Source organism: Schistocerca serialis, chromosome 2 (genome assembly GCF_023864345.2).
Source record: "Schistocerca serialis cubense isolate TAMUIC-IGC-003099 chromosome 2, iqSchSeri2.2, whole genome shotgun sequence".
Classification (NCBI taxonomy): domain Eukaryota; kingdom Metazoa; phylum Arthropoda; class Insecta; order Orthoptera; family Acrididae; genus Schistocerca; species Schistocerca serialis.
In genome coordinates, this window is record NC_064639.1 from 404,535,593 (window position 1) to 404,563,545 (window position 27,953).

General features: G+C 39.4%; 1 protein-coding gene across 1 annotated transcript in view; it reads left to right on the top strand.

The window, feature by feature from the left end:
* Window positions 1–27,953, top strand: part of LOC126456023 (pseudouridylate synthase RPUSD2-like) — a 561,359-nt gene that overhangs the window by 497,226 nt on the left and 36,180 nt on the right. Inside the window, exons 7-8 of the mRNA XM_050091777.1 lie at window positions 21,996–22,216; window positions 25,976–26,166. Coding sequence (XP_049947734.1) covers window positions 21,996–22,216; window positions 25,976–26,166 — 412 coding nt within the window. The remainder of the gene's footprint in view (window positions 1–21,995; window positions 22,217–25,975; window positions 26,167–27,953) is intronic.

Consider the following 27,953-nt stretch of genomic DNA (forward strand, 5'->3'; position numbering starts at 1 on the left):
AGATAATAGTGCTGGTAGTAGAATGGTTGTTCTCTTCCTTAATTTATAGTTTTTTGTATATTTGTGAGCACACTTTCTAAACTACAAAATTCATATGCACAGTTGATTCATACTGTCCAATTATGTATTCCAGCGCAGTCCAGTGTAATTTGTTAGTAAATTACACTGTGAGCAGATAATTGAGAGATAACTTCCTGTGTTTTGATACTCAAAAATGGATAATACTCAATTAGATCAATAAAACTAAGAAAGGGAAAAATAAAAAAAGACATTCAGAAAAGAATTTTATTTGTTAAGCTGAAAATGGTGAAACAATTTTAAACTCACAATTATGATACTTCCAGTTTTGGTGCAATACAGTTTATCATTTTACATTTCTTGGTTGTTCAGTAGGGATGTTTTATTATTATTATTATTATTATTATTATTATTATTATTAGAAGTAGTAGTAGTAGTAGTAGTAGTAGTAGTAACAGTATTATTATTGTTATTATTTCATCTGGAAGACATGGTTGGCATGGGTTATGGTGAAATAGTCATTTAAATTGGTGCTATCTCTATTATTTCAATTGTACGTGGTGCAGTCACACTAATGTGATGACTGCTTATGTTAGATGTGAACATGCAATAACCACTTACAGATGGCAGGTGGAAGCACTAGCAATGGAGGGTAAAGAGTATTGGGGGATGCGGAAAACAGTGCAGTAGTTGTAGTAATATGAAAATGGAGTGATTTAGCTGAACTCTAAATGAACATGATTATTGACTTTCAGTCCAAGGGTAGAAGCATTTCCAAAACGGCTAAGATTGTGAATTGTTTGTGTGGCACCATGGTTAAAATATACTGTGCACAGCAAGATGGCCTTCTCAAAACTAACGCCGAGGCAACTGTGGTGTACCATGAAACATAGATGACAGGAGTGAACAATGGCTGCAGAGATGTGTGTGGGTGAATAGTTGTGTAACTGTTGAGCAACTAACTGTCCAGATGAACAAAGGGGCCACCAACTGTGTCTCCACAATGAGCATTCAACAAACATTGCTGCATATGGGCCTCCATAGCAGATGCACGGTTCGTACACCCATGCTGACTGCTGTTCATCGGTGACACCGATACCGCAACCAAACATCATCTGAGTGGTGGTAGGTGGCCTTTCCAGATGAATCACATTTTATGCTCTATTGGACAGATGGCCTTTGGCATGTATCACATGAAATGTCTGAAAACAAACAACCTGCAACCAGGAAGGAGCATTATGGTGTGTGGAATGTTTTCATGGCATTCCGTGGGTGATCTTGTTATTCTGGAAGACACAATGGCTCCACACAAGTATCCATCTATCCTTGGGGACCACGTCTACCCCTACGTGCAATTTGTTTTTCCTCGACACACTGGCATCTAGCAGCAGGACAAAGCAACATGTCAGTCACGCAGCTTGCAGTGTGTGTGCATTGCCCAAAGAGCACCAGGATGATTTTACTGTACTACTCATATTTAAGTCCCAGTCGAGAATCTGTGGGACCACTTCGATCAGGCTGTTTGCAACACAGATCCTCAGCCAAGAAACCTAACGCAACTGGCCATGGCACTGGAGTCAGTGTGGCTGCACATCCCTGTCAGTACCTCCTAGAACCTAAATTGCCAATCTTCCTGCGCATCTTCCAATGTGGAAGGTGATTATTCAGACTTTTGACAGCTGGCCACATTAATGTGATTGGACAGAATATGACAGTATAACTGAAGCTCCCATTAAGAAAAAAATAAATGAATCAGTTAAAGAAGCATAAAAAACAAGCATTGCTTATTTAATTTATCACTGGTCTGTTGAATGTTGGTGAAACTATACTACTGTGAAGCATGACACTGGGGCAATAATATTTACTATTAACACAGACTGTTATTTTTTTAAAGCTGTTCTTAAATTGTTTAAAATGGGGATAGGAGTAATAAAGTGGTCTATTAGTAGACACCTACAGAAAAGTGAATAGAAGTGATCCTCATCTGATCCTGTGTTCTACGCATAATTCACTCTCTGGTAGCATTCATATTCATATTTGAAGAATATATTTAACCATCCTCGTAATCAGTTTTGGCTTTAAAGTTAATTTTACAGTAAAAAAATCTAAGTTCTGTTTAATAAATGTCTGATTTGTCATAGTAAATGTCATCATTATACCCACATTGTTTAGCTACCTTCACACAATTGTTGCAAGCATTAAGTTAACAGTTACTGCTGAAAAACAACTGACATAAAATAAAAATTGAACATCTTTTTAAAAATTAAATACCTTTCCTGTATGTGTGCTTAAATATAACCAAATAATTTCAATCTACGATTGAATAGAAGAAAAAAAGCAACTTAATTTAATAATCAATGGTGTTCTGAATCTTGCATGTATGGAATAACTACAAGAAGTGAAAGTGAAGACAGCCATCTCACTTCATAAAAGGACAGAAGCAAGAATATGTTATTACAGGCAGAAAAAATTTTCTTGATAAATACCTTATGAAGAGAATTTTTTGTAGTATACACAATAATGAGGAACTTTTGTGCACATGCTCACAAGGAGAAATGTTTAGTTAAAAATGAAGGGCATCATGACTCTTCCATGTGTTTATGGTTTGATCTCATTAAAAATTTTGTGGAAAATATGCATCCAGAATATCCTGTGACTATGAAGGGCACAAATAAATTAGTGTTTCGTAGATCTTTCCTTTAACCTAATGATTACTAGGAAGAAAATATCATTTTAACTTATCTCTTGCATAAAAGAGTACCACTGCAAAAATTTGAAAATAGTGCAGTTTTCAGAAAATTAAATACCATTTTCTGTATTGCCCAAAAATTATGCATTAGCAGAGCTAACAATTGTTTCAGTGCTTTTGCATGGTTATCACTCACTTGTCTTAGCTCACCATATGCACTACAGTAGCCAAATACAGCTGTACATTCATATCTTTGAATGAGCTCTGGTTTTTGGAGTTGTTATAAGTACTACTTTCGTAACTGGTTACTTGTCTGACATCTAAGCTTTGCGTTTCTGTTCTTCCAGTTGTCATTGTTATTTCATTGTAAAAAATCATTATTCTGTTCTGTAGTCTGCAATTTATTGCTTGTCTTGGAAAGTAGCATGATTTGTATATATATTTAGTTACAGTGAGTAAACATTCATATCACACACACTTTTCTATTTCTTTATGTACATCTAAATATTCGACGCACAATTTCCATTACTTGCTTATCCTGTGAGTTCATTAATTCTTCTTTGCTCACTTTATTAACACAGAAAAGAAGAAAGTTAAAATAAATGCAACACAATAACCAAAACTGTGCCGATATCTAAACACTCAAAACCAGATGTTGTACTTATCAAATATGGGAATTACAAGTAGAAATATCAACAATGTAGGAAAATACATATTGCTACACACCACAAAGAAGTCATGACCAGTTGCAGACAGGCACAATTATAAGGTACTTACATAAAGCTTTTGGCCATAGCCTTCATCAATAAAAGAGAGATATACACCATTCACACACACCCGACCGCCAACTCCAGCATCTCGGGTCAGAATGCAGCTATCAAGTGGGGTGCAAGTAGCCATCTGGAGGGGGGGGGGGGGGGGGTGAGGGGGGAAGGGGAAGGGATAGTAATGTATACTCAGGGAGAGACATGAACACTGTCTTGTGGAGTGTGTAGGGACTAGACTGCCAACGGGCGCAGTGTGAGGAGATAGTGGGACAGGGAGGTGGGGAAAAAAGGAGCAGAAAGGAGTGGAGTAGGAAAGACTGATGGATGCATTGGCAGGGGGCTGCAAATAAACAGGATGGGAGATGATAATGGGGAGGAGATTATGAGACAGAGGGGGAGGAAATTGTTGGTTGGAAGATGTGGGGACAGTATGTTACTGTAGGTTGAGGCTGGTGTAATTACAGGAGCAGAGAATGTTTTGTAAGGGTAACAACTCCCATCTTTGCAGTTCAGGAAAGCTGGTGGTGGAGGGAAGGATCCAGATGGCTTGGGCAGTAAAGTAGCTAATGTGTTATGTTCAGCTGCATGTTGTGCCACATGGTAATCCACTTTGCTCTTGGCCACAGTTTGGCAGTGGCTGTTCGTCCTGGTGGACAGCTGGTTGGTAGTCATGCCAATATAAAAAGCTGTGCAATGATTGCAGCAGAGTTGGTAAATGACTTGGCAGTTTTCACAGGTGGCCCAGCCCCTGATGGGCTGAGATAAATCTGTGACAGGACTGGAATAGGAAGTGCTGGGTGGATGGATTGGGCAACTTTTGCACCTGGGATCTGATCCTTGTGGCAAGGTATTGGGACTAGGAGTGGCAAAGGTACGGACTAGCATGTTGTGGAGGCTGGGTGGGCGACAGAACACCACTTTAGGAGGGGTGGGAAGTATCATGGGTACAATGTCCCCCATTTCAGGGCATGATGATTGGTAATCAAAGCCTTGATGAAGGATGTGGCTCAGTTGTTGCAGTTCTGGGTGGTACCGGGTGATGAAGGGGACACTCTTTAGTGACTGGTTCTTGGGGATAGTGGGAGGATTACGGGTGTGAAGGGAAATGGCATAGGAGATCTGTTTGTGGACCAGGTCTCGGGGATAGTGCCTGTCTTTAAAGACCTTGATCAGACCCTCAGCATACTGAACAACGAAGTTTTTGTCAATGCAGATACACCATCTCTGGTGGCCAGGCTGAATGGGAGGGATTTTTTGGTGTGAAAGGGATGACAACTGTCGATACGCAGGCAATGTTGGTGGTTGGTGTATTTAATGTGGACAGAGGTGTGGATGGAGCCATCAGAGAGGAGGAGGTCAATATCTAGAAAGGTGGCACATTTGGTTGAGGAGGATCACCTTAAGCAGATGGGAGACTAGGTGTTGAGGTTGTGAAGTAATGAAGATAGGGTGTCTTGGCCCTGAATTCAGATCAGGAAGATATCATCAATGAACATGAATCAGACTAGGGGTTTGTTGTTTTGCTAGGCTCGGAAGGTGTCTTCTGGATAGCCCAAAAAAGGTTGGCATAGGAGAGTGCCACGCGTGTGCTCATGGCTGTGCCACTGATTTGTTTATATACTGTACCTTCCCTCCAAATGAGAAGTAGCTATCGGTTAGGATAAAGTTAGTAAGATGTATGAGGAACGAGGTAGTTGGTTTGGAGCCTGAAGAACGTTGGGAAAGGTAGTGTTCAATATCAGTAAGACCATGGGCATGAGGGATGTTAGTGTTTAGGGAGGTGGCGTCAACATTGTCGAGTAGGGATCTAGGTGTGAGGAGGGAAATGGCTTCAGGGGAGATGTTTTGGGAAGAGCCTAAGGCTTTGGCTGCTCTTTTATTTTTCACTGAATGGTTGGTGTTGTGCATAAGGGACATGGGGAATGATGGTGAGGCTAAGCTGGAGGTAAGGAATTCCTGGAGAGTGATCAGTGGGAGGTTAAGTGGGAGGGGGAGGATCACAATTGGATGGTGGTATGAACTGGAAGAGGCAAGTTTCAGTGTTGGAATTAGGGTGGTTTTGGTTGGAGAGATTGGTGGCAAAGAAGTGCTTCCATTGCAGGGATCGGAAGTAGGAGAGTAGGTCTCTGACAAGTTCAGCATGGTTAAATTTGGTTGTAGGGCTAAAGGTGAGGCCTTTGGACCGGACTGAAACTTCTGTGAAGCTGAGAATTTTGGTGGAAAGATTAACAATTGTGTTAAAGGGATATTTTGGCTCTGGATTTGGTGGAGAGTTGGTAGGGAGTTTTGGGGGATGTGGCAAGTTGAAAAGGTCATTAAGGCAGGGTTTAGCTGCTATGAGGACTGACGAGGAGCAACAACGTGGGTACGATAGGGGTTGGGATGTAGTGCCCTGAGGTGGCAGTAGGATGTCAGCACATTGGATAAATTATGGAGATGGTATCTGGAATGCTCCTACAGGTGCTAGAGACAAGGGATCCAGTCTCAGTGATGTGATGTATGGACTAGGGACTGCTTTGGAGAGAGCAGAATTGATTCTGAGATGACTGTGCCATGGGCATGTGTTTGTGTAGTACCAGGTTTGTGATGCGAGGGATTGCTGGAATCTGAAAATTGTAGGTCATTGTGAAAGGAGTGGTGGGATTGAGAGAAAGTAATCGTTACAGTTAGGCTGTTTCGAGGGACACCAAGGTTTAAGCAGCATTTGAGAAACAGGATAGGGGACTGGTTTCTAGTCTTGGAAAGTCATACTATTCGTAACTGATGCAGAAAGATAGAGCCAGGGTTTACTGAGGCAGGAATGATGTAAAGAGAAAGGGGAATGTCACAGTCCCTACTCCATACATCACATCTCTGAAACTGACACTGAGGCAATCATTTCACAGCTTTTTATATTGGCACCAGCCTAACTGTCCACCAGGATGAACAGCCACCGCCAAACTGTGGCCAAGAACAAAGTAGATCACTGTGTGGCACAACATGCAGCTGAACATAACACATTGGCTACTTCACTGCTCAAGCCATCTGGATCCTTCCCTCCCCCACCAGCTTTCCTGAACTGCAAAGATGGGAGTTGTTATCCTTACAACACATTCTCTGCTTGTGTTATTATACCGGCCTCAGCCTACGGTAACATATTGTCCTCACACCCTCCACCCAACAATTTCCTACACCCTCTGTCCTATAATCTCCTCCCCATTATCATCTCCCATCCTGTTTATTTGCAACCCCTTGCCAATGCATCCGTCCTTCTTTCCTACTCCACTCCTTTTTTGCCCCACCTCCCTGCCCCATAATCACCTCACATTGCGCCTGTTGGCAATCTAGTCTCTGCGCACTCCACCAGACAACTTTAATTGTTTTACCCACCCATACAGTACTATCCCTTCCCCTTCCCCGCCCCCTTCAGATTGCTGCCTGCGTGGTAGCTGCATTCTGGCTTGAGATGATGGAGTTCGTGGTCGTGTGTTCATGAAGTGTGCTTGCTTGTGTGTGTGGATAGTGTGTGTCTCTCTTTTACTGATGAAGGCTGTGGCCAAAAGCTTTATGTAAGTGTCTTTAAATGTGCCTGTCGATAACTTGAAACGGTGTACTTAAATCTTTTCAAATGAAAGTTGTTCTTGGTGCGATGTAGGATGAGAGGTAGGAGGATCTCAAATCTGGTCTTGTTTTGGCCATGTGGATGTAAGTTATCTTCTGACTCTCTCAAGCTCTCCAGATGAAAGCTTGAATCATTTTTACACTTTTTAATAGAACATACAAACTTACACCCCTCTCCCTTTCCCTTGTAGCAAAAGATTAGAAATGAAAGTAGAAAGTGGAAGGAAAGATAATTGATGAACTGAATAAAGTGTTACCTAATGATTGTTTGATTATATCGCTTGTAATGGTATGGAGATAATGAAGTCAACAATTATCATTTTTTTCCTCTCCTGAAGTGCACCTGTCAGCTGAGTTGTTAAATTTAACATGCAAATTTAGTTATTGTAAATGTGAAGAGACATTCCAGAATCTAGTCATCATCAGCTGACAGAAATATTGTGTATGAAAACACACACACACACACACACACACACACACACACACACACACACACACACAGAGAGAGAGAGAGAGAGAGAGAGAGAGAGAGAGAGAGAGAGAGAAAGAGATGTTGAAATACAAGTCCAAAGCCAGAGCAAGCCCAAACACTGCTAGGATATGATGAACAGCAGTCCAGCACTTGCTACATGGGAAAATCCACAACAGTGGCACATAGGAGTGAGAGATGTTGCTGCCTGTGTCGGCATTCTATATCACACTGACGATCACAGGGGTTTGGCATGTGATTTGTTAGTGGTAGCCAGGTGCAATGATGATCATAGGCCTGATGATCACTCAGAAATGTGGTCACCTAAAATGTTGGTCAGTTCATTCAGTTGTTGCTTACAGATGGACTGGGATATAATATCTTTGCCTATTTTGGTTCTACAATGAAACATTGATAGAAGACATATTTTCTTACCAGAAGATAGTGTACTGTCTCATACATATATAAAATTTTCACAATTTGGGACACTTTCGTCAGACGAGGAAACGGGAATAAATTGAAGGAAGTGACTACCATATGAGGATTAGACAGAGAAGTCATGTGGGACATTGATCGAGAAAGGCACTGCAGGAAAGGATTAGGTAGCGTGTAGTAGTTTAATGTTAGTGATGAACAGTACAACAAAAAAGAAAGTGTAAAGAGGAATAGACAGACCAAATGAGGGAACAGAAAAATACTTAAAAAATCCAAGGTGAAGGAAGTGAGTAAAAGAGGAAAACAAATGTACATAAATAAAAATGTATGTCAGTTGACAGGGGCTAAGTGTGGGCAGAAAGAAGGAATAAGGAAAAAGATGCATGTGGCTTATGATCACATATTTTCGATGTTCTGGACACTTATTTTCTTTGTCAGTGGAACTTTGTATGGTGCATGTGAAACCAACAGAACTCCCATTAACAAAGAAAATAATTGTCTTAACATTTATAAAATAATGGTAAACGAGAGGCTAGAGATTCAAATGCTTAACAGACTATAAAATTTGTAGTAAATGTAAAGCTGACAGCATAAATACAGCATGGTAGCATCTTGTAAAACTGGGGAGAGACAAAAACTGTACTGAAGGTGGCACAGAAAATGCTGAAAAATTTTTGAGGGGAATAAAACAATCAAACAGTCTGTTGCATAAGGTGGCATATCTCACCATTTGAAAATAGATCGATTGACAAGACAACTATCTCTGTCCATTATGTAGCCCATGTGTTTCGCTCTCATGCTGTTACACTGTAATGTTAATTTTCATAATAAATGTAAATGTTGGTGAAGACATGGCCATGTGAAAGAACAGCAAGAGAAATTACAAATCGTAAAAGATAACAGTGGTGTTAGAAGCAATATAATATAAATAAGTGACAAGATGTAGGAAAATGACAGCAGAACTTTGAAGTTACTTTGTAGAGGAAGGTGATGTTCTGCTCCTGAAAAGGTGATGTTCTGCTGCTGAAGCTGTATGAGTGGTTGGTTTTGTTGTTGGCTTAAAGTATCTAAATCATTATTAAGTGCTAGACAAAAAGTATTGACTCTTGCACTGCAGACCATATTGATTAATTAAGAATTTTTGAATTATGATTGCACATACTTGATCCATGGTATCTGTTGATTCATTACAGTTGATGTTAAAGATTGTTTCTCTGAGTTTTGTATCCTTTGTGTAGATTTGTTATCATCTGTTGCACTATGGTGCTAAGTTTTGTGGTCTGTCCTTGTAAATTGTGTGTTCCAACAGTTCATTTGAATTTTTTCATGCATTTCCTAAATATCATTACAAATGCCATGTACACAGAGCGTTCAAATTTTAAATGTTATTTTAAAGTGGCTATTCTTAAGACCACAAGATGTTCTATAGTTCTTTATCTTCTACTAGAATTCATTGCACTTTTGTTTTTTAATTCAGTTTAAGTCACTTTGCCTTATTTTGTGGTTTAAAGTTATATCTTATAGCTATACCCTTTTCTAGTTCATTTTCATTTGACAGGTATGATACATGGTTTGATTTTCATGTAATTTCTTTCTTACTGCGTTATTCTGATTTTATTTTTATATTTTACTGAGCTTGTAATTTGAATTGGCTGTGAATATGTATAAAATGATTTTTGAGAAATCCTCTCCTGTGGATTCTTATATTACTTTCAAGAATGTTGAAAAATCAGTCACTTTCAGTGTAGGCTGTACATAGTTTTCCATAGTCATATGTAATAGATGGTATTCTAGGCCATACTGTTTACACTAACATGAAACATGAATTTCGGTGGAACAGAATTAAATATGGTAAGAAAAGGTCTGGTAGAATGTAAATAATTTAGGAGTAAAGGAAACCCCTCATATGGAACAGTAGAAGCATTGAGTTGTTGACAGGGAAGAGCACACACGCCCCTCCATCCTCTTCCCCCCTCCCCCCAGCCTCTAAGCCTACTGCGTGCACACACACACACACACACACACACACACACACACACACACACACACACACACCTGCCTGTGGAGTATCATTCTGCCAGCTGAACAGGCACACCACACAGTGTTGAGATTGCAGTAAGGCAGGTGGACTGGGGTGAGGGTTTGTGTCAGGTGTGATGGGTAGTGGAAGAAAGATGGGAAGTGGGAGGCATGCTTGGAGAGGGCTAGCTGACTGCTCAGAGGAAGGCAAAATATGTATGGGCTAGGAATGCAGGAGGGAGAGGCAGCAGGTGTGACACACCTCAAACTCAGCTGCTATGGTGCCTGTGCGTCGCATTTCAGGCCTGTGCAACTGTTGCCTCTCCCTCCTGAATTGCTGCCCCCACACCTGCCACTTCTCTCAGAGCTGCCAGAAACCCTTCTGCATATTCTCCTCCTGCTTCCTGTCTCTTTCTCCCTCTATCCACCCCACCTGACACAACCCCTCACCCCAGTCCACATGCCAGATTGCAAACCCGTCCTTGTGTGTTCGTCCAACACAATGTAACTGTGCTGGTGTGTGTGTGTGTGTGTGTGTGTGTGTGTGTGTGTGTGTGTGTGGGCGCGCGTGTGCACGACCAGGCTCATGCACTTGCATGTGTGCGTGTTTGTGTGTCATAAGAATTGCAGGAATAGGAAAAAGAAAATAATTTAAAAGTATGCGTACATCAGTCTAAGTCATAAATGTAACTATAATTGTGAACAGACTTACTGGAAAATAGTATTTTGTAAGTATAGTGTCACCTACAAAAGTGATGATGGCTTAGTGATCTGTGCATAAGCGGTTTGGCCACTGTAGTTTCAGTCTTCATAAATGACTATTTAGTGAAGGAATAGCCAATTGCTTCCACAGAAGTTTTGCTGAGAGCTGCATTATTGACGGACAAGAGCCAGTATCTCAGTCCTGTTACACACTGGATGTTTGAGGAACAGATAGCATAACTTTTGTGCAAGTATCCAGTATATTGGAGCCAGTAAAATGATCAGTCAGTTAGGCACAGCAAGGTTACTCTCTCTCCATTGTATACAATCCACAAACGCCAGTCCTCTTACAACAAGGAATTGTGAAAACTAGATGCTACATTTGGTGTGACCACTATTTAAAGCATCAAAACTTCCCTTTGTTGAATAGGTTTTTTTTTCTTTTGCAAAATAATGCTCATGTCTTTTCTCTGGTTTCAATTACAATTGAGAGGAAGAGTGGCCAAACTTCAAACACACAAAAACAAGTTTTTACAGTACGAAAGCTCTCCTCTAAAAAAATGATGAATTCATGTAATATTTTGAAATAATTTTTTCTGGTTATACAATTTTGGTTAAATTCCATTTCATAGTTATATTCAGTTACACTGAACAGATGTCTCTTAGTGCAGAGTATGTAAAATAGTTAAAACGTGACATTGCATTTAGGTTAGGTGATTTGTAACTGTCTTATTATTAGCTGCAAATATGATCAACTATAGAAGCCTGAGAAAAAATGAGTGAGTAGAAAATGTCAAGTGAAAAATGTGTATTCGCATATAAATTTTTTTACCTATAAACCAGTCCAATTTTTGCATTGAAAGATACACAAATTATGTGGATTTTATGAAGGTGATTAATTATAAAAAATAAGGCTCATCTGGTGACTCAGCATGAAATATACTCTGTGCAGAGGCTTCCACATTTTCCTTTCTTTAGTACATTTTTTAATGTGATCCCTTTTTTTTCCTACCTGGAAACAGAACAATAATCATTGCAGTTATCAACTCTGTTACCACCACTGCTGTGTGATTGTCTTGGCCATTTGTGTTGCCAGCTCTTTGATTGCTACTGCCACATACCTTCTTTGTGTAAACAAACTCTTGCACTCATCCCTGACTTTTATTCATTGTGTTTCTTTTCATATGTTATTGTCAGGAACTTTTTTTTTTTTTTTCGCCATCTTGTGTATTGTGACTGCAAAACACTATAGCTTTGTTTTCCAAAATATAAGAGGGTACTTATTTAAAAGTCTTTCTTCAGAGAACATGTTTTAAACTATTTCATTGTTGGCAGTCATGCTGATAATTTTACTCTAAGGAAAGTAGTGTGTGTGTGTGTGTGTGTGTGTGTGTGTGTGTGTGTGTGTGTGTGTGTCACTGCATTCTTCCCCTCTGGTGGTCATCTAGCATGCGTGTAAGTACTACTTGCAACATGCAAGTTCGCTTCACCACCTCAAACTTTAGCCAGTAGATTGTATGTCAGTTCTACAACTGTGAAATTAATCAGACCTTTTTTGGAGTAGGCTAATCTGTAGCTAATTTTTGATGGAACCTTTTAAGATGAAACCAAGAAGTAGGAAAATCTGGGGAGTAAGGTGATCATGCAGTTTGTTCACCCATGACTAGTTGAAAAGCGAACACCTGTCAATGTAAATACTACCCGACAATGTACTATTTTTAGGTGCTGCTGGCAGTCACTTCATCAGTGTGATAACCTGAACTAAAACTCTGTGCATTCTACCTCTCTTCAATTGAGCAACAATCACAGAATACAAGATACATCTACTACATTTTATTATATTTGAGTTTACATCCCGTAGATTGTCATCTCTAATCTAGTTTACTAAACTGGGATCTGGTCACTAGTAACATTCTGACATCCTGTACATCCAAGTAATACGGTGTTTGTTGAATTTCTGGTTGGTTCTGGACGTGTCCATCATGAAATGTCAGTTTGTTTTTTAAATGTACATTGCTACTTAATTCCATCTGTGATGCTGAAGCCATTAAATCTTTACACTATTAGTAAACATTTTGAACTGCAGTAACATTTGTGTAGGTAAATTGAATGTATTTTCTGTAAAATAGAATATTGTATGACTCTCTTATATTATTTGAAGTTTGTTTTTAGGGCTCTGAAGCTGCAGAATCCTTGATGTGTATTCTTAATTGCAAATGAAATATGATAAACTGAATGGATGATTCAGTTTTAGAAGAAAGGTTATAGTGGTATATTCTTAGATTTTGATTTTGCCTGCAGGCTAAATGTATCAGGGCTTCTCTAATACTTGTTGAGATATTTATTTCATAACATTCTGTCTCCAGTGACCTTCTGTTATATGTGTTATTATCCCTTAACAAAAAAAGAAAGACAGAAGCAGTGACGATCCATGATCTCTCTGAACCACAACAATTTATTTTCTGCAAAAATATTAGTATTTTAAGGAACCAAATTATTGCAGTTTCCCAAAGTATTTTAACACTGAGCAGCATTGTACTGAATAAAGACAAACAATTTTAATACTTTTGAATGAGGTGGCTTAGTTTTATGAATTAATTATAGGGGGAACATGACTTACGGACCATTACTAGCACGTGACATTAAACATTTCTGAAATAAAATAAATGTTTTCAGTGAATTGTGGCCAAATTCTATGAGCTGGTGATTCTTTTTAATTTTTGTGTGTTTGTATTTATCTGAAGTGGCATACATGTCAAATAACTGAAATATTTATGGACTCATCAAAATACAACATTGGTACGAATGACATTTAGGTATCTCACAAGAATTTCCCATTTGGTTTTATATGCCACACTGTCAGAGTGATGTGTTATTTCATGTGATAAATCCATTGTCATACATGATGACATTTGTATTAATAACGAGGGGCAGAAGATGATAAAAAATCCGTGCCTAAAGCAAAATTAAGATTTAATAAGGGTGTAGTAAGATATCTTTCATATGCATTGTATGAAGATGTGAGGGTTGGAACTTTAACAGTGGCAACTATTTATTTACAGTTCGTACAAAATAGATATGTGTGTCAAAGTTTTACGGACCTTCAAAGTAGTCATTAGCATTGTGTATAATCCATTGCCATCGATGTGGAAGTCATAGGATACGCTTAGCAGTGCCAGTTGTGTTGACAGTTCGAACGGTGTGGTCTATTGCCCAACGAATTTGTAGCAGTTCTGAATTTCTGAAGCGAATGCTGTGAAGTGTTTCCTTCAGTTCAGCATTGTCCTGCAAAATGATGGTCAGGTCCTGCAGAAAGTGTCACCACTTCTGTCTCTAAGCTGGTCATAGGTTGTGTTCCAAAAATGAACAGCATAGAGACAGAAGTGATGACACTTTCTGCAGGACCTGACCATCATAATGCAGGACAATGCTCAAGCACGTACAGTGCAAACTTTACTGATTTGTTTGACTGATGGGGCTGCTAAGTGCTATACCACCTACTGCACTCCCCTGACTTAAGCCCTCGTAAGTTCAACTCGATTTTTAAACTGAAGGAAACACTTCACGGCATTCTCTTTAGAACTGCTACAAATTCGTTGGGCAGTAGACCGTGCCGCTCGAACTGTCAACACAACTGGCACTGCTAAGACTATCCTACAACTTCCACATCACTGGCAATGGGTTATACACAGTACTGGTGACTACTTTGAAGGTCAGTAAAACTTTGAAACATTTTTTACGAGCTGTAAATAAATAGTTGCCACTATTAAAGTTTGAACCCTTGTATAAGGGGGGGGGGGGGGGGGGGGGATTTGGGTCAGTTGGGATGTTCACTTTGAACAAAATTCCTAATGGATAATACTGTAGAAATCCACATAACAGTACCAAATTCACTATTTTTGAAGATAAGAGCTTTGTAAGGAAGGTTTGCCTAAATAATTGTAGGGTAGAGGTGATCATAACCTACTGCACATGTAGTCAGAGTCAAACAGGGATGGTCATATGACTTCTGTAATAGTGCTGTTTGTTTACTTCTCACATACAAAGACTGAATTTTAACAATGAGATGCGAAGAGAATTTTGTTAAAGGACTAACAGCTATTTTTTTGGTAGGAAAGCACCTTAAAGGTCTCATTATGGTATAGTCTTTTTGTATTAAAAAATGTTGACACAAATAGTAAAGAAAGTGTGATATCTTAGGAGTAATTTTTGTCTTATATGGCCATCATTTACATGACAATGAGCAGAGATGCAATAAAAAATACAAACAAATTCTGGGATTAACTAAATGTTTTAAAGGTAAATCAATGAAACTTGTATGGAAGTTCAGGTATAATGTAAGTAATATAGGAGTGAAGGTAACAGCTCACTGAATAGTGAAGCATTGAGTCATCAATAACACACAGAGAAGTATGAAAACTTCATTAGCTTTCAGATGAATCCTTTCTCAAGGTAGAGTACATATACACAAAGCCAGTACTGCTGTTAAGCAGTGGAATGGGGGGAGGGGGGGGGGGGTTGTCATGTCAAGGGAAGAATGGGGATGGAGAGTGGGAGGGAGGGTTGAGAAAGGATGGTTGATGACTCAGAAGAAGGCAGCAGGTGTATGAGGTGGGAATGTGGGAGGGAGAGGTAGCAAGTGCACAGGATAGGAATGTGACACATGGACACTGAAGCTGAAGAAATCGCATAGCGCATGATGATGGTGATGGGGGGAGTGGTTTGAGAGGCAGCAACAGAACAGAGAAAGGGGAGACTGTTGGGAAGAGGGTATGAGTACAGGGGGTTAGTGGAGACTGAGTCAAGGAGAATTGCAAGAATTAAGGACGTACTGGAAGGGCAACACCTAACCTGTCAGCTACGCTCCCACCCACTCCTTGCCTGTTCCACTCACTGCTCCCAATACAACCCCTCATCCCAGTATACCTTTCAACAGCAGTCCCAGCATTGTGTAATCTGCTGGCACACTGTAGCTGTAAAAGATTGTGTGTGTGTGTGTGTGTGTGTGTGTGTGTGTGTGTGTGTGTGTGTGTGTGTGTGTTTGTGGGTGTGTGTGCTTGATTGCATGTTCTCACTCAAAAATAAAAATGTTTCATCTGGAAACTAGTGAAGTTGTCATTCTTTTTTGTGTGCCTGTGGGCGACTCAATGCTTCCACTATTCATTGATTATTTGTTACATTCACTCCTAAATCAGTAAAACTGCTAGGTTTTCACATAGATTCCAAATTGAACTGGGAGGAAAATATCGGCTATGTCTCCAGGAAAATAGCTTGATCGTGCTTCCCATATAGGAACTGAGTGATACAGTTCTTAACGAGTATCTGAAGATGCCTTTTCCTGTCGTACATCTCCTCCAGTGTGCTGGTATTGAGACATTCCTGTTATGTCAGTGAAATTCCGGAAGGCAAAAAAAAAAAAAAAAAAAAAGAGAGAGAGATTCGTCAGGATTATGAGCGAAATGAAGCCTAAGGGACACTGTCACCCTCTCTTTGTCAAGCTCAAAATACTGACTGTTGTAAATTTATATATCTATACATCATTACTTTATGTCAAAAGCGACTCTAGTGAGTTTAACACCAGAGAGAATGTACACCACTTGGACACTAGAGTTAAAGTGGACTTGAGTACACCAAGACACAGAATGTCAAAGACTGGAAGCGCACAAAAATAACATGTTTAAATTTTTTTAATGAAAGTCCAAGGTCTGCTCAGATGTTGATGTTTTTAAATTTGAGATTTGTGATTGATACTGATACACCATTTCTACAGGGTAACAGAAATATTTGAACTAAACATTGTTGTTTTTAAGAGTATTGATAAATAAGTGGAATTAAATTGCTCTATTCTGCTAGAAATGGTCAGTTCTTAATAAATAACTGAACAGTGAATTCATTGACTGTATACCCACTGAACAGATCTGCAGATATGATCTGTGCATGACATTCTGAGTCATTTCTTGTATCTTATTGAGGTTTTATAACTACTATGTTTATTATAAAGTAATTACGATAGGGAGCTATATCACTAGTACGGATGATCATGCCTAAGAATATTTCAAAATGTACTCAAAACACTTTACAGAAGAATGTTTTGATAGGGAGAAGTATGTACATGCAAGGGTTAAGAATAGCCTCTCATCAAAAGTAACAATAATTCTCTCTTTGTCTCTGTCTCTGTGCATGTATGTGTGTGTGTGTGTGTGTGTGTGTGTGTGTGTGTGTGTGTGTGTGTGTGGTGTTTGACGTGCAGCATTATGGAGGTTCAGTGCACCATATTTCTGCCATCAGACAAACTATGCAATGTGTCTTTCAGGTGTGATCTACACTTTCTGAGAGAAAAAGTGTAGAATGTGGAAGGGGACAAGAAAATGAAATGAAACTTCGTAGGTTGAGAGGGTATGTGATGTTATTTCAGTGATTACAAAACTGAGTCAAATTTGCAAAGAACTTGGCAGTATGGGCCAATATGGGCCCCCCTTATCAGTATGACGTTATATCCACTGTGTCCTGAACACATGTACTGATACGGTTGGGAGGGGTGTCACGTAGCCATTGTATCCTTCCCAGAGGCAAACTGGCCCACAACTGTTGTACCTGGTCCTTGATATCCTGGATACTGGCACGGAGGCAGACTTTAGATATGAGCTGATCCCACTCATGTTCTGTCAGGTCCAATCTGCAGAATACCTCAACATTGTGCAGACATTTCATAGAGACACAGGCCATGTTTGGATAAGCACTATAATGTTTAAAAAAAAGGCTTTATGATACATCACATGAGAGGTAACATCTGAGGGTACAGGATACCCATGACATATCGTTGCTCTGCCAGAATTCCCTGACCTCAAGTCATTCCTGATGGCTCTACACACTGTGTCGCAAGTAGTAACGGCACTTTACCTCTCCAAAACATTGAAAGAATGGAACCTGTCACCTGGTTCCCTTATACCTGCTGACTGTGGTCATCTGGGATACTGCAGACCATGATTCATCACTGAACACAGTGTGATGCCATCCATCAGCAGTCACAACAACACTCCAAATTCAGCCATTTGAGTTGTAGTGTTAATGGCAGCTTATATTTGGGATGATAATTCCATATTCCAGCTGCTGCTGGTCTCCTGCCATTGGTACAGGATGATGCCGAGAATGTTGTAGGAAATCCATTATTCGGTCTCAGATGACAGGCACACATGTGAAGGGGCTAGAATGTGTCGGTGCACAATAGCAATGCTCCCTTCTGGTGGTCAGATGTGGCTGACTGGAACCTTGACGGGAGTATTCCTGCCTGACATGAGTATGCGGCATCTGTGTGTCCTTCACAGTGATCATTCAAAATCTGATGCTGTTAATGACCCTTGGTACTCTACGAGGCCTGGTAACAGCATTACACTGGAACAACAATAATGCAATCTGATGTTTGTTCTGTCTGTCTCAAAGAATTGCAATGATAATCATTTACATACTCATCAAAGGTAGGTACATGTTCGAAGTTACATTGACATCTGACCATGTCTTCTGAGTGCTTCACATTTTTTGTCAGGTAGTGTATTTCCTAACAGGCTGAAAGACTTATCAGGGAAACCACTTTATAAAAATGGAAAAAGAGATAAAACAGACAATCACCAGCCAGTTTCTTTGCTACCAGTGTTGTCAAAAGTTTTTGAGGAAGTACTGTATAAGAGAAGAATGGCACATCTCAGTACCCACAGTTTGCTGTTACACTCATAGTTTGGCTTCAGTAAAAGTGTACCCAAAGAAAATGCTCTGTATTCCTTTATGTGTGATGCACTATCAGAACTAAATGATAAACTGAGGACAGTAGGTATTTTCTTTAATGTAACAACAACATTCAGTTGCATGGATCATGCAATACTTTTTCATAATTTGCATCGTTATGTTATTAAGGAAAATCTCAACAGTGTTTCATCTCATATTTGAAAAAAAGAATTGTAAGATTTTACTCTAGTGTTAACAACCAGGGAAGATATCTGAATCTGTCTGGAGCCATGTGAAGTGGCAGGTGCCACAGGTTTCTGTTGTAGATTCATTACTTTTCTTGATGTATATCAGTGTGCTGCCACTACATGTGACAGATGATTCAAAAACTTTTCTCTTTTCAGTTGACGCTAGTGTTGTTATGAAAGACATAGTCCCACAAAATCTGACAAATACATAAAATCAAATTACATTAAAAGCAAGAAAACACATTTAAACATGTTTAATCACATTTATTCATTTCAAACCTTTGGCCCCACAGAACCTGCTAAATAAATAAAATAAAATTAAAATTAAGACAAGAAAAACACATTTAAACATATTTAATCATTTCAAGACTTTGGTAGATTTTATTTCACAATGTTTGATCAACACACACACACACACACACACACACACACACACACACACACACACACAAAATGTTAGTGTATAAGATGCCACTCAACTCCTCCATGAGTGTGACTCAAGCTACTATCAGATTGACTTTTCACTGGTCTGAGGTAAGTTTTCCAAGACACAGCTATATTGTAAGAAGTTTAGGCAAACTTTATTTCTCTATGAGAATGTCCCTACAGCGGAACATTACTGACCTGTTTTGTACACCTCTTAAGTCCTGTAGATTGCCGTCTTCACTAACCTTCTTCTCATGACTATCAGATGATTTGGAAAGTTAATAAAAATAATTCACAAGAACACTGTTGAGTTGACTTCTCTGTTCATTTGCATTTATTGTCAATAAATAATAGCTTGCTCGTACTGCATTAATATCAGTTTAACAACACAGATGAGTAAGCTACCCAGATTGGTCTCTCACAATTTCATTAGTGACTTTATGGGCAATGCCTATGTGAAGACATGAATAGTAGAGAAATTACAAAATTTTAAAATACAAAGATGTTACAGTTTAGATATTAACATAAAATACAGAAAAAGTAAACACTGGAAAGATACAGTTGGTAGTGAAGTATTATAAAAAAATGACAAAATGGCAAGTACTGTTTTATGAAATGGAATTTTTAATGTGTACTGGAATTTTCAAAGCCCACCACAAATTTTCTGGGAAGTGAATGTTTAGAATTTGAATATTTCATTAATTAACATATCATTTTAGGAAAGCTATGCATTTTTGGAAATAGAAAACATGATACTACTAAGCTGTAAGACTGGAATTTGAAAAGGATTACATTTTAAGTCTTGAATATTCTGAAATACAAAAATTTTGAATATGAATAATTGTTGAAATATTAAGTTTTTGGACAACTTAAAAGAGGCATTTGGAAGAGGAGATTGTGAGCTTTCAAATAAGCTATGTCAATGTTGAAACAAACAGTTACTATCAGGATCAAATTTTGAAATGACTTTAAAATTTTAAATATTTCCTTAAATAAAATGTGTCCACATAAATTAAATATATCATTATCATCAGTAGTGTGAAAACTACTTGATGGGTAATGAAGTTTTGTGAAATAGTGCACAAATAAGGATTTGGCAGTTTTGTGAAAAATTGATATGTTCATTATGTGTACAACAGAAAACAGAAAAGAAATTGTTTATGGAATTATAGGAAGTGGAGCCATTCCACCTGGCTACACCTCAACAGTAAAATGGAAACATAAGTTGATTGACTTTGTTGTACATTTATCCAACTCTCTTAATTTTTTCATGTGGTTATTTCCTGTGATATAGTGGACATGTTAAAATGTTGAATGTTATTGTGTGCTTGCCAGTAAGTAAGAGAAAAATGAACAAAGAAAAACTGAGAAAATACAATGGACAAGGGTGTCATATGAATCGGTAATTTGTTGAATGACATAGCAGCAAATTTGATGTTTATTGGTGCATTTTGAAAGTGTTGGCTTACTATGAAGCCATTTCAAAATGATGCGGCTGCACAGATTGTTAGAATGAAGACTTGACAATATGCTCAAGTGCAATACAATGCCTAAAAAGCAGTATGGGTTGTCTCTTCTTTTCCTATGGTAAAAATATCAAAACATCTGAACTGTGATAATTGTCTCAAACAAATTAAATTCCTGTGAATTTTGCAATTCAAAGTTTTGAATTTTGTAGTTCAGAGCTTTAAACAAAGATCATTCCAGATATTGAAAACACATGGTTAAGACACCTGTTAAACACATACAAAGTCAACATTACTTTTGAACAGCATTTGTCTGTACTAATGATGTAATGATATTTAAAATCTGTAGGGTGCTGACAGACAAGTCTTACACTGTACCAAACTAATGTGACTTGAAAAGCAACATATATGGGGAGAAAAGGATTTTTCTCATCCACATAAGTGCCCACCCCAGAGATATTTCTGTATTAAGAAAACAATCAGACATATCTTATGCCCTACTAACATACTTAATACTCAAGAATAATGAATTTAGCATGCTTCATAAGCATTTGTGCTGATTGAGTGAACATTGTTTATGTGTGATAGGATATGCTTGAATAATTTGAAAAATAAGAAGAATATTTCTGTAGCATTTTGTGGCCATCAACAACATCTCAGGTCATATTGTCCCAAAAGCAAAATGATAATCCTGGTGGAGAATTATGTTAAATAAAATAGTTCTGGAGAAATAGCTCTCACATCTGAAGGATCAGATAGTTTTTGTGGTCTATCTGAAAAACGTGAAAAAAATGTGCAACTGGAAATATTTAACTAGTTTATTATACTGTATTGCTACTGCTAAACATTTCTGTTTTGCCAAAAATTTTACATTAACCTATACAATGTATTAATTATAACAGTAATTGCAAGAATTTTCATTCTAATGTATCCTTGTTCATTGAGCTGCCTTCTAAGATGGATCCTTTACATAATTATCATTTAGAATCTCTCTCTCTCTTTCTCTCTCTCTCTCTCTCTCTCTCTCTCTCTCTCTCTCTCTCTCTCTCTCTCTCTCTCTCTCTCTCTCTCACACACACACACACACACACACACACACACACACACATACACTCATCAGCATTGAGACTTGATGAGTGGGGGAGGAGAGAGATTTTCCCCCCTTGACTACTCATTCCGAGATTCTCCCCCTTGCTTACCCATTCCCCAAAGTTTCCTCAGTGTGGCGAATGGTTGTCTTCCTTCAGACATTTTTAGCATTAATTCGTATTTGTCTTTGAAAAAAGCTTTGAATATTACTATTTATTTGCTTCACTCTTGACAATTTTCATACCCATTCACAAAATTAATTAGATTGAAAAAGAGACATTAATTTGTTCAGATGCTTCCTGAATTCATACACAGTCATTGAATGTGTGTAATACTCTTATTTACCAGGTTCACCCATGTGGGAGATATCGTCATAATACAGTTGTGTTTATACTTGCGAAAGAGTATAACCTGAAGAATTTACGCACTATACACCGACTAGATCGCCTGACATCTGGTCTTTTACTCTTTGGGCGTACACCAAAGAAAGCTCGTTCAATGGAGCATCAAATCCGTAACCGTCAAGTTCAGAAAGAATACATTTGTAGAGTGGAAGGTGATTTTCCAAGGTAAGAAGGACATAATTTTGTCTTTAGTTGTGTAATTTTTGCAATTTATTGTCATTTGTTAGACTCATACTAAGTAAATCTAGTATCAGTGGCTTATTGTGTTGACTTATTACAAAATAAAATATATGCAATTTATTAGTGTCATTGGAGGTTATCAGCATAATACACTCCTGGAAATTGAAATAAGAACACCGTGAATTCATTGTCCCAGGAAGGGGAAACTTTATTGACACATTCCTGGGGTCAGATACATCACATGATCACACTGACAGAACCACAGGCACATAGACACAGGCAACAGAGCATGCACAATGTTGGCACTAGTACAGTGTATATCCACCTTTCGCAGCAATGCAGGCTGCTATTCTCCCATGGAGACGATCGTAGAGATGCTGGATGTAGTCCTGTGGAACGGCTTGCCATGCCATTTCCACCTGGCGCCTCAGTTGGACCAGCGTTCGTGCTGGACGTGCAGACCGCGTGAGACGACACTTCATCCAGTCCCAAACATGGTCAATGGGGGACAGATCCGGAGATCTTGCTGGCCAGGGTAGTTGACTTACACCTTCTAGAGCACGTTGGGTGGCACGGGATACATGCGGACGTGCATTGTCCTGTTGGAACAGCAAGTTCCCTTGCCGGTCTAGGAATGGTAGAACGATGGGTTCGATGACGGTTTGGATGTACCGTGCACTATTCAGTGTCCCCTCGACGATCACCAGTGGTGTACGGCCAGTGTAGGAGATCGCTCCCCACACCATGATGCCGGGTGTTGGCCCTGTGTGCCTTGGTCGTATGCAGTCCTGATTGTGGCGCTCACCTGCACGGCGCCAAACACGCATACGACCATCATTGGCACCAAGGCAGAAGCGACTCTCATCGCTGAAGACGACACGTCTCCATTCGTCCCTCCATTCACGCCTGTCGCGACACCACTGGAGGCGGGCTGCACGATGTTGGGGCGTGAGCGGAAGACGGCCTAACGGTGTGCGGGACCGTAGCCCAGCTTCATGGAGACGGTTGCGAATGGTCCTCGCCGATACCCCAGGAGCAACAGTGTCCCTAATTTGCTGGGAAGAGGCGGTGCGGTCCCCTACGGCACTGCGTAGGATCCTACGGTCTTGGCATGCATCCGTGCGTCGCTGCGGTCCGGTCCCAGGTCGACGGGCACGTGCACCTTCCGCCGACCACTGGCGACAACATCGATGTACTGTGGAGACCTCACGCCCCACGTGTTGAGCAATTCGGCGGTACGTCCACCCGGCCTCCCGCATGCCCACTATACGCCCTCGCTCAAAGTCCGTCAACTGCACATACGGTTCACGTCCACGCTGTCGCGGCATGCTACCAGTGTTAAAGACTGCGATGGAGCTCCGTTTGCCACGGCAAACTGGCTGACACTGACAGCGGCGGTGCACAAATGCTGCGCAGCTAGCGCCATTCGACGGCCAACACCGCGGTTCCTGGTGTGTCCGCTGTGCCGTGCGTGTGATCATTGCTTGTACAGCCCTCTCGCAGTGTCCGGAGCAAGTATGGTGGGTCTGACACACTGATGTCAATGTGTTCTTTTTTCCATTTCCAGGAAGTTCAAAAAAGCAGGTTTGAGGAAATCTTGTATTAGAAATGGTATTTTGTACATATAAACATTATTTTGCAAGACATAAACTGTTCCAGTATAAACTAATCAGCTGAAATTGATGGAGCTTGAATATTAATAACTTCTAAAATCAATGCAATTTTGGTAAAAGTAGCAGTAGTTTACCCAGTAAAATCAGTTATTAGTGCAATATTCAGAATTTTTGTTGACAAAAGTTTCATCATCATCGTTATTGAAGACAGTGTGGTTTTGTAGGCTGTTTTGGGGGATGTAATATGTTAATGTAATAGGAATCTTATAGGGAAGGGCCACAAATTCCAAAAAGGTAATTAAATTGTCCAAAATTCTAGTAACATATCCATTAGGATACAGAAAATCCAAAATTCAATTTACTTTCATCCCCACATTTTACAAAATTGGCTTTATCAAATTATCAGATGAATTATTGGAATACTTACAACAAATTGTACATGGGAATGATTTATTGTACAAAAGCCACTGTATTTTTATCCTTTTGATCAGGTATTTATGACCTACAAGGTACACCAGATAAATTCAGTGAAGTTTAAAAAGGAGGACTAAAGCGGTAAGGGTGGTTTGTAAGTAATGCTGAGATAGCGCAGTTGGTGGAATACTTGGTCGTGATTGATAAAAGTCCTAAGTGCGAGTCCCAGTCCAGCATACAATTTTAATTTGCCATTAAAATTCAAATAAGTGCACACTTCACTAAAAGGTGAAAATTAATTCTAGTAACTATATATTTACAGTATAATGCTAGTTTGATGTTTTGATTTTTGCTATAAAAATAATCAGAGTACACAAACCATATTTTCAATGTAATGTAGTTGGCATGACATTATCTTGTGTTCTGTTTGTGACGTGTTGTTTTCACTCTTTAAATGGGTGATTGACATTGGTGGTGTGTAAATCGTGGACGTATTGGCAGAATGTCCAAGACTGCTTCTTGTATTATCAAATACCTGTTGTTACTAGTGTTGGTAATATTTGTGCCAAACAAATACAATAGCATTGATATCTCCACCAATATCTTTCCGCTGCAAATCCCCTCGGATTTCTGTCTGCACGCCATTGGCCTTTCATTTGTGTATCTCATGTTCAATTCCAAAGTGATCCATGAATGGTGAGTGTCATTAGCAACAAGTTTTATTTTATAGGCATCACAGCTGCTGCAGAAATATCTTACATATGTTTTCAAAGAGATGTTAAGGCATGTTTTACAAATTTAGAAAACAGGTAGTTGGAGAACATGTCATGATGTTTGTTTTTGTGCAGGTATTATTGGCTGAGACTAAGACATGATAGTAAATATTTCTGATTCCTTAGTTTTATGTCTTGTTTAATGTGACTGTTATGTATGACTATTTTTTATAATTTCCTCTATTTCATGCATCTGTGTGTGCAGTTGGAAAACAAATGTTTGTACAAGGATAACATAAGTAATTGTGGGATGGAGGCTAACAGACCATAATTTTCTTAAATGATAAATAGAGGAGCTTCTTAGGCTGTAACATTACAAAGATGAAGATAGTTTACCCTTGCTTTAGTCTTAACATATACACTAGTTTTGGTAGCAAATGAGTCGTGAGTGGACGTCCATTTTCACATGAAATCTGAACACTGTAGCTCTAAATTTTTCATGTACCCAGCTCACTGTCGGAATAGCTGACTGTCCCTAGCATGCCATTTCTTGAGTAAATGAAATGTTTCATTCATTAAAGTGAAATAAAACAAAAATGTGTGAGTCAATCTACAATCTCATACAGTTAGAAAAAATGTTTCTTCTTGCCAGGTGGCAAGTGAAACTAAACTCAGAGTGACACGGGCATTATGTAACTTTCAGAACCTTTTCTTTTGAAAGAAAGGGAATTATTGGAGAAAATAATACTAAACAGCAATTGAATAGGAAAGCTACCAAAGCCACATGGTTAAGGAATACATAATGAAGGGTGAAGGAACCTCAAACTCTAAAAGTTATGATTTATGTCACCACCTGGAGATTAATGTCATTTTTAATGGTGTAATCCGAATGTATGAAACATTTCATAGGAGTAAAAGATCAGGTCTCTAAGTAGTAAATATTATATCCACTTAATTTTATATTTTCTTGTACAGAAATACTTATATCATTTTTCTCTTTCCAGTGAAATCATTGAATGTGAAGAACCGATAGAGGTAGTAAGTTACAAAATAGGAGTTTGTAAAGTTTCACCAAAGGGAAAACATTGTACCACAACATTTCAGAAGCTAGGTTTCAATGGAAAGACAAGTGTGATTTCTTGTAAGCCACACACAGGTCGAATGCACCAAATCAGAGTGCACTTGCAGTATCTAGGTAAGACAGTTTTACCTACATGTCATCAGTGTATTCGTCTAACATGGATAGAAATTGTTGTTGCAGGGGGGGAATATACACATTTTAAAATAATCATTGTTTGAGCAAGCCTTGTGATGTCTCATGAATGAAAATAATTTATTGGTAAATGCATCAGTTTTTGGATATCTGGAAAAAGCAATGTTTTTGTAGAGTTTGTTTTTTAGGAAGACTCATAAGAAGTTTTTTAGCTGTAAACACCTCAAGATTTATCTTTAACGTGAAGCAGTCAATCAGTTGCTTACCAAATATTTATGTTTTTCTGCATTGGAAAGTTTAGTCTCATCCCACTGATTAGCTTCTGTTGTTTTATGATTTTGTTTTTGACCAATATTTTTGCTCATTGTTTTTTTGAAACATCAACATATTCTTTTGTCTTCATCTGGTTAATTACACCAGTAATGGAAAACCCAAGACAGAATAACAGTAGGTGGTGTTCAGTCACAGACAGGCAAAATGAAAGAGAATGCTAGAAATATTTCAGCTTTCGGACAATGTCCTCCTTCAGAAGTAGAAAACTCACACACATGCATACAACAACAACTCATTCAAATGGCCACTATCTCCCGGCATTAAACTGAGCAAGTCAGTGCTGTGGTTAGTGCACTGCACTTGGATATCTTCCTTCCTTTTTTTTTTTCCTGGGCACTAAGTTCTGTCTGCAACTGTGACTGTGTCTCTACTGATTCACAGTTGGGCCTTTGTGCCCAGAGACAGTGACCGTGTGTGTGTGTGTGTGTGTGTGTGTGTGTGTGTGTGTGTGTGTGTGTGGCTGTGTGTATGAGATAGGTAGGGGGGGGGGGAGAGAGAGAGAGAGAGAGAGAGAGAGAGAGAGAGAGAGAGAGAGAGAGAGAGAGGGGGGGGGTTGTTGTTGTTGTTATTGTGCGAATGTGTATGTGTTTCCTACCTCGACAGAAGGACTTTGCCTGAAAGCCACTGGACTCGCATTCGGAAGGACGACGGTTCAATCCCGCGTCCGCCCATCCTGATTTAGGTTTTCCGTGATTTCCCTAAATCACTCCAGGCAAATGCCGGGATGGTTCCTCTGAAAGGGCACGGCCGACTTCCTTCCCCATCCTTCCCTAATCCGATGAGACCGATGACCACGCTGTCTGGTCTCCTTCCCCAAACCAACCAACCAACCAACCTGAAAGCCAAAATATTTCTAGCATTATTATGAGAATGAATGTTCCACTCACCATATAGCAGAGATGCTGAGTCCCTAAGCACTGCCGTATGGCCACAGAGGAGCATTTCCCTCATAACTCAGCACCACTCAGGGCTGGAGCAACTGAATTACATTCTCCACCACCTACACCATTCCAGTCACTAACATCACCTATTCCATCAAAGGCAGGGCTACCTGTGAAACCACTGTGCTGCATTCTATGTAGGCGTGACAACCAACAAGCTGTCTGTCCACATGAATGGCCACCGGCAAATTGTGTCCAAGAAACAAGTGGACCACCCTGTTGCTGAACATGCTGCCAAACATGATATCCTTCATTTCAGTGACTGCTTCACAGCCTGTGCCACATGGATCCTTCCCGCCAACACCAGCTTTTCTGAATTGTGCAGGTGGGAACTTTCCCTGCAATACATCCTATGTTCCTGTAACCCCCCTGGCCTCAATCTTCATTAGCCACTGTCTTCACCCATTCAGCCCCGTCCCTGTTCTCATTCCAGTGTTACACAGCCATCATTCCACACCAAACACAGTCTTTTTATTTCTCTCCTCTTTTCTGCTA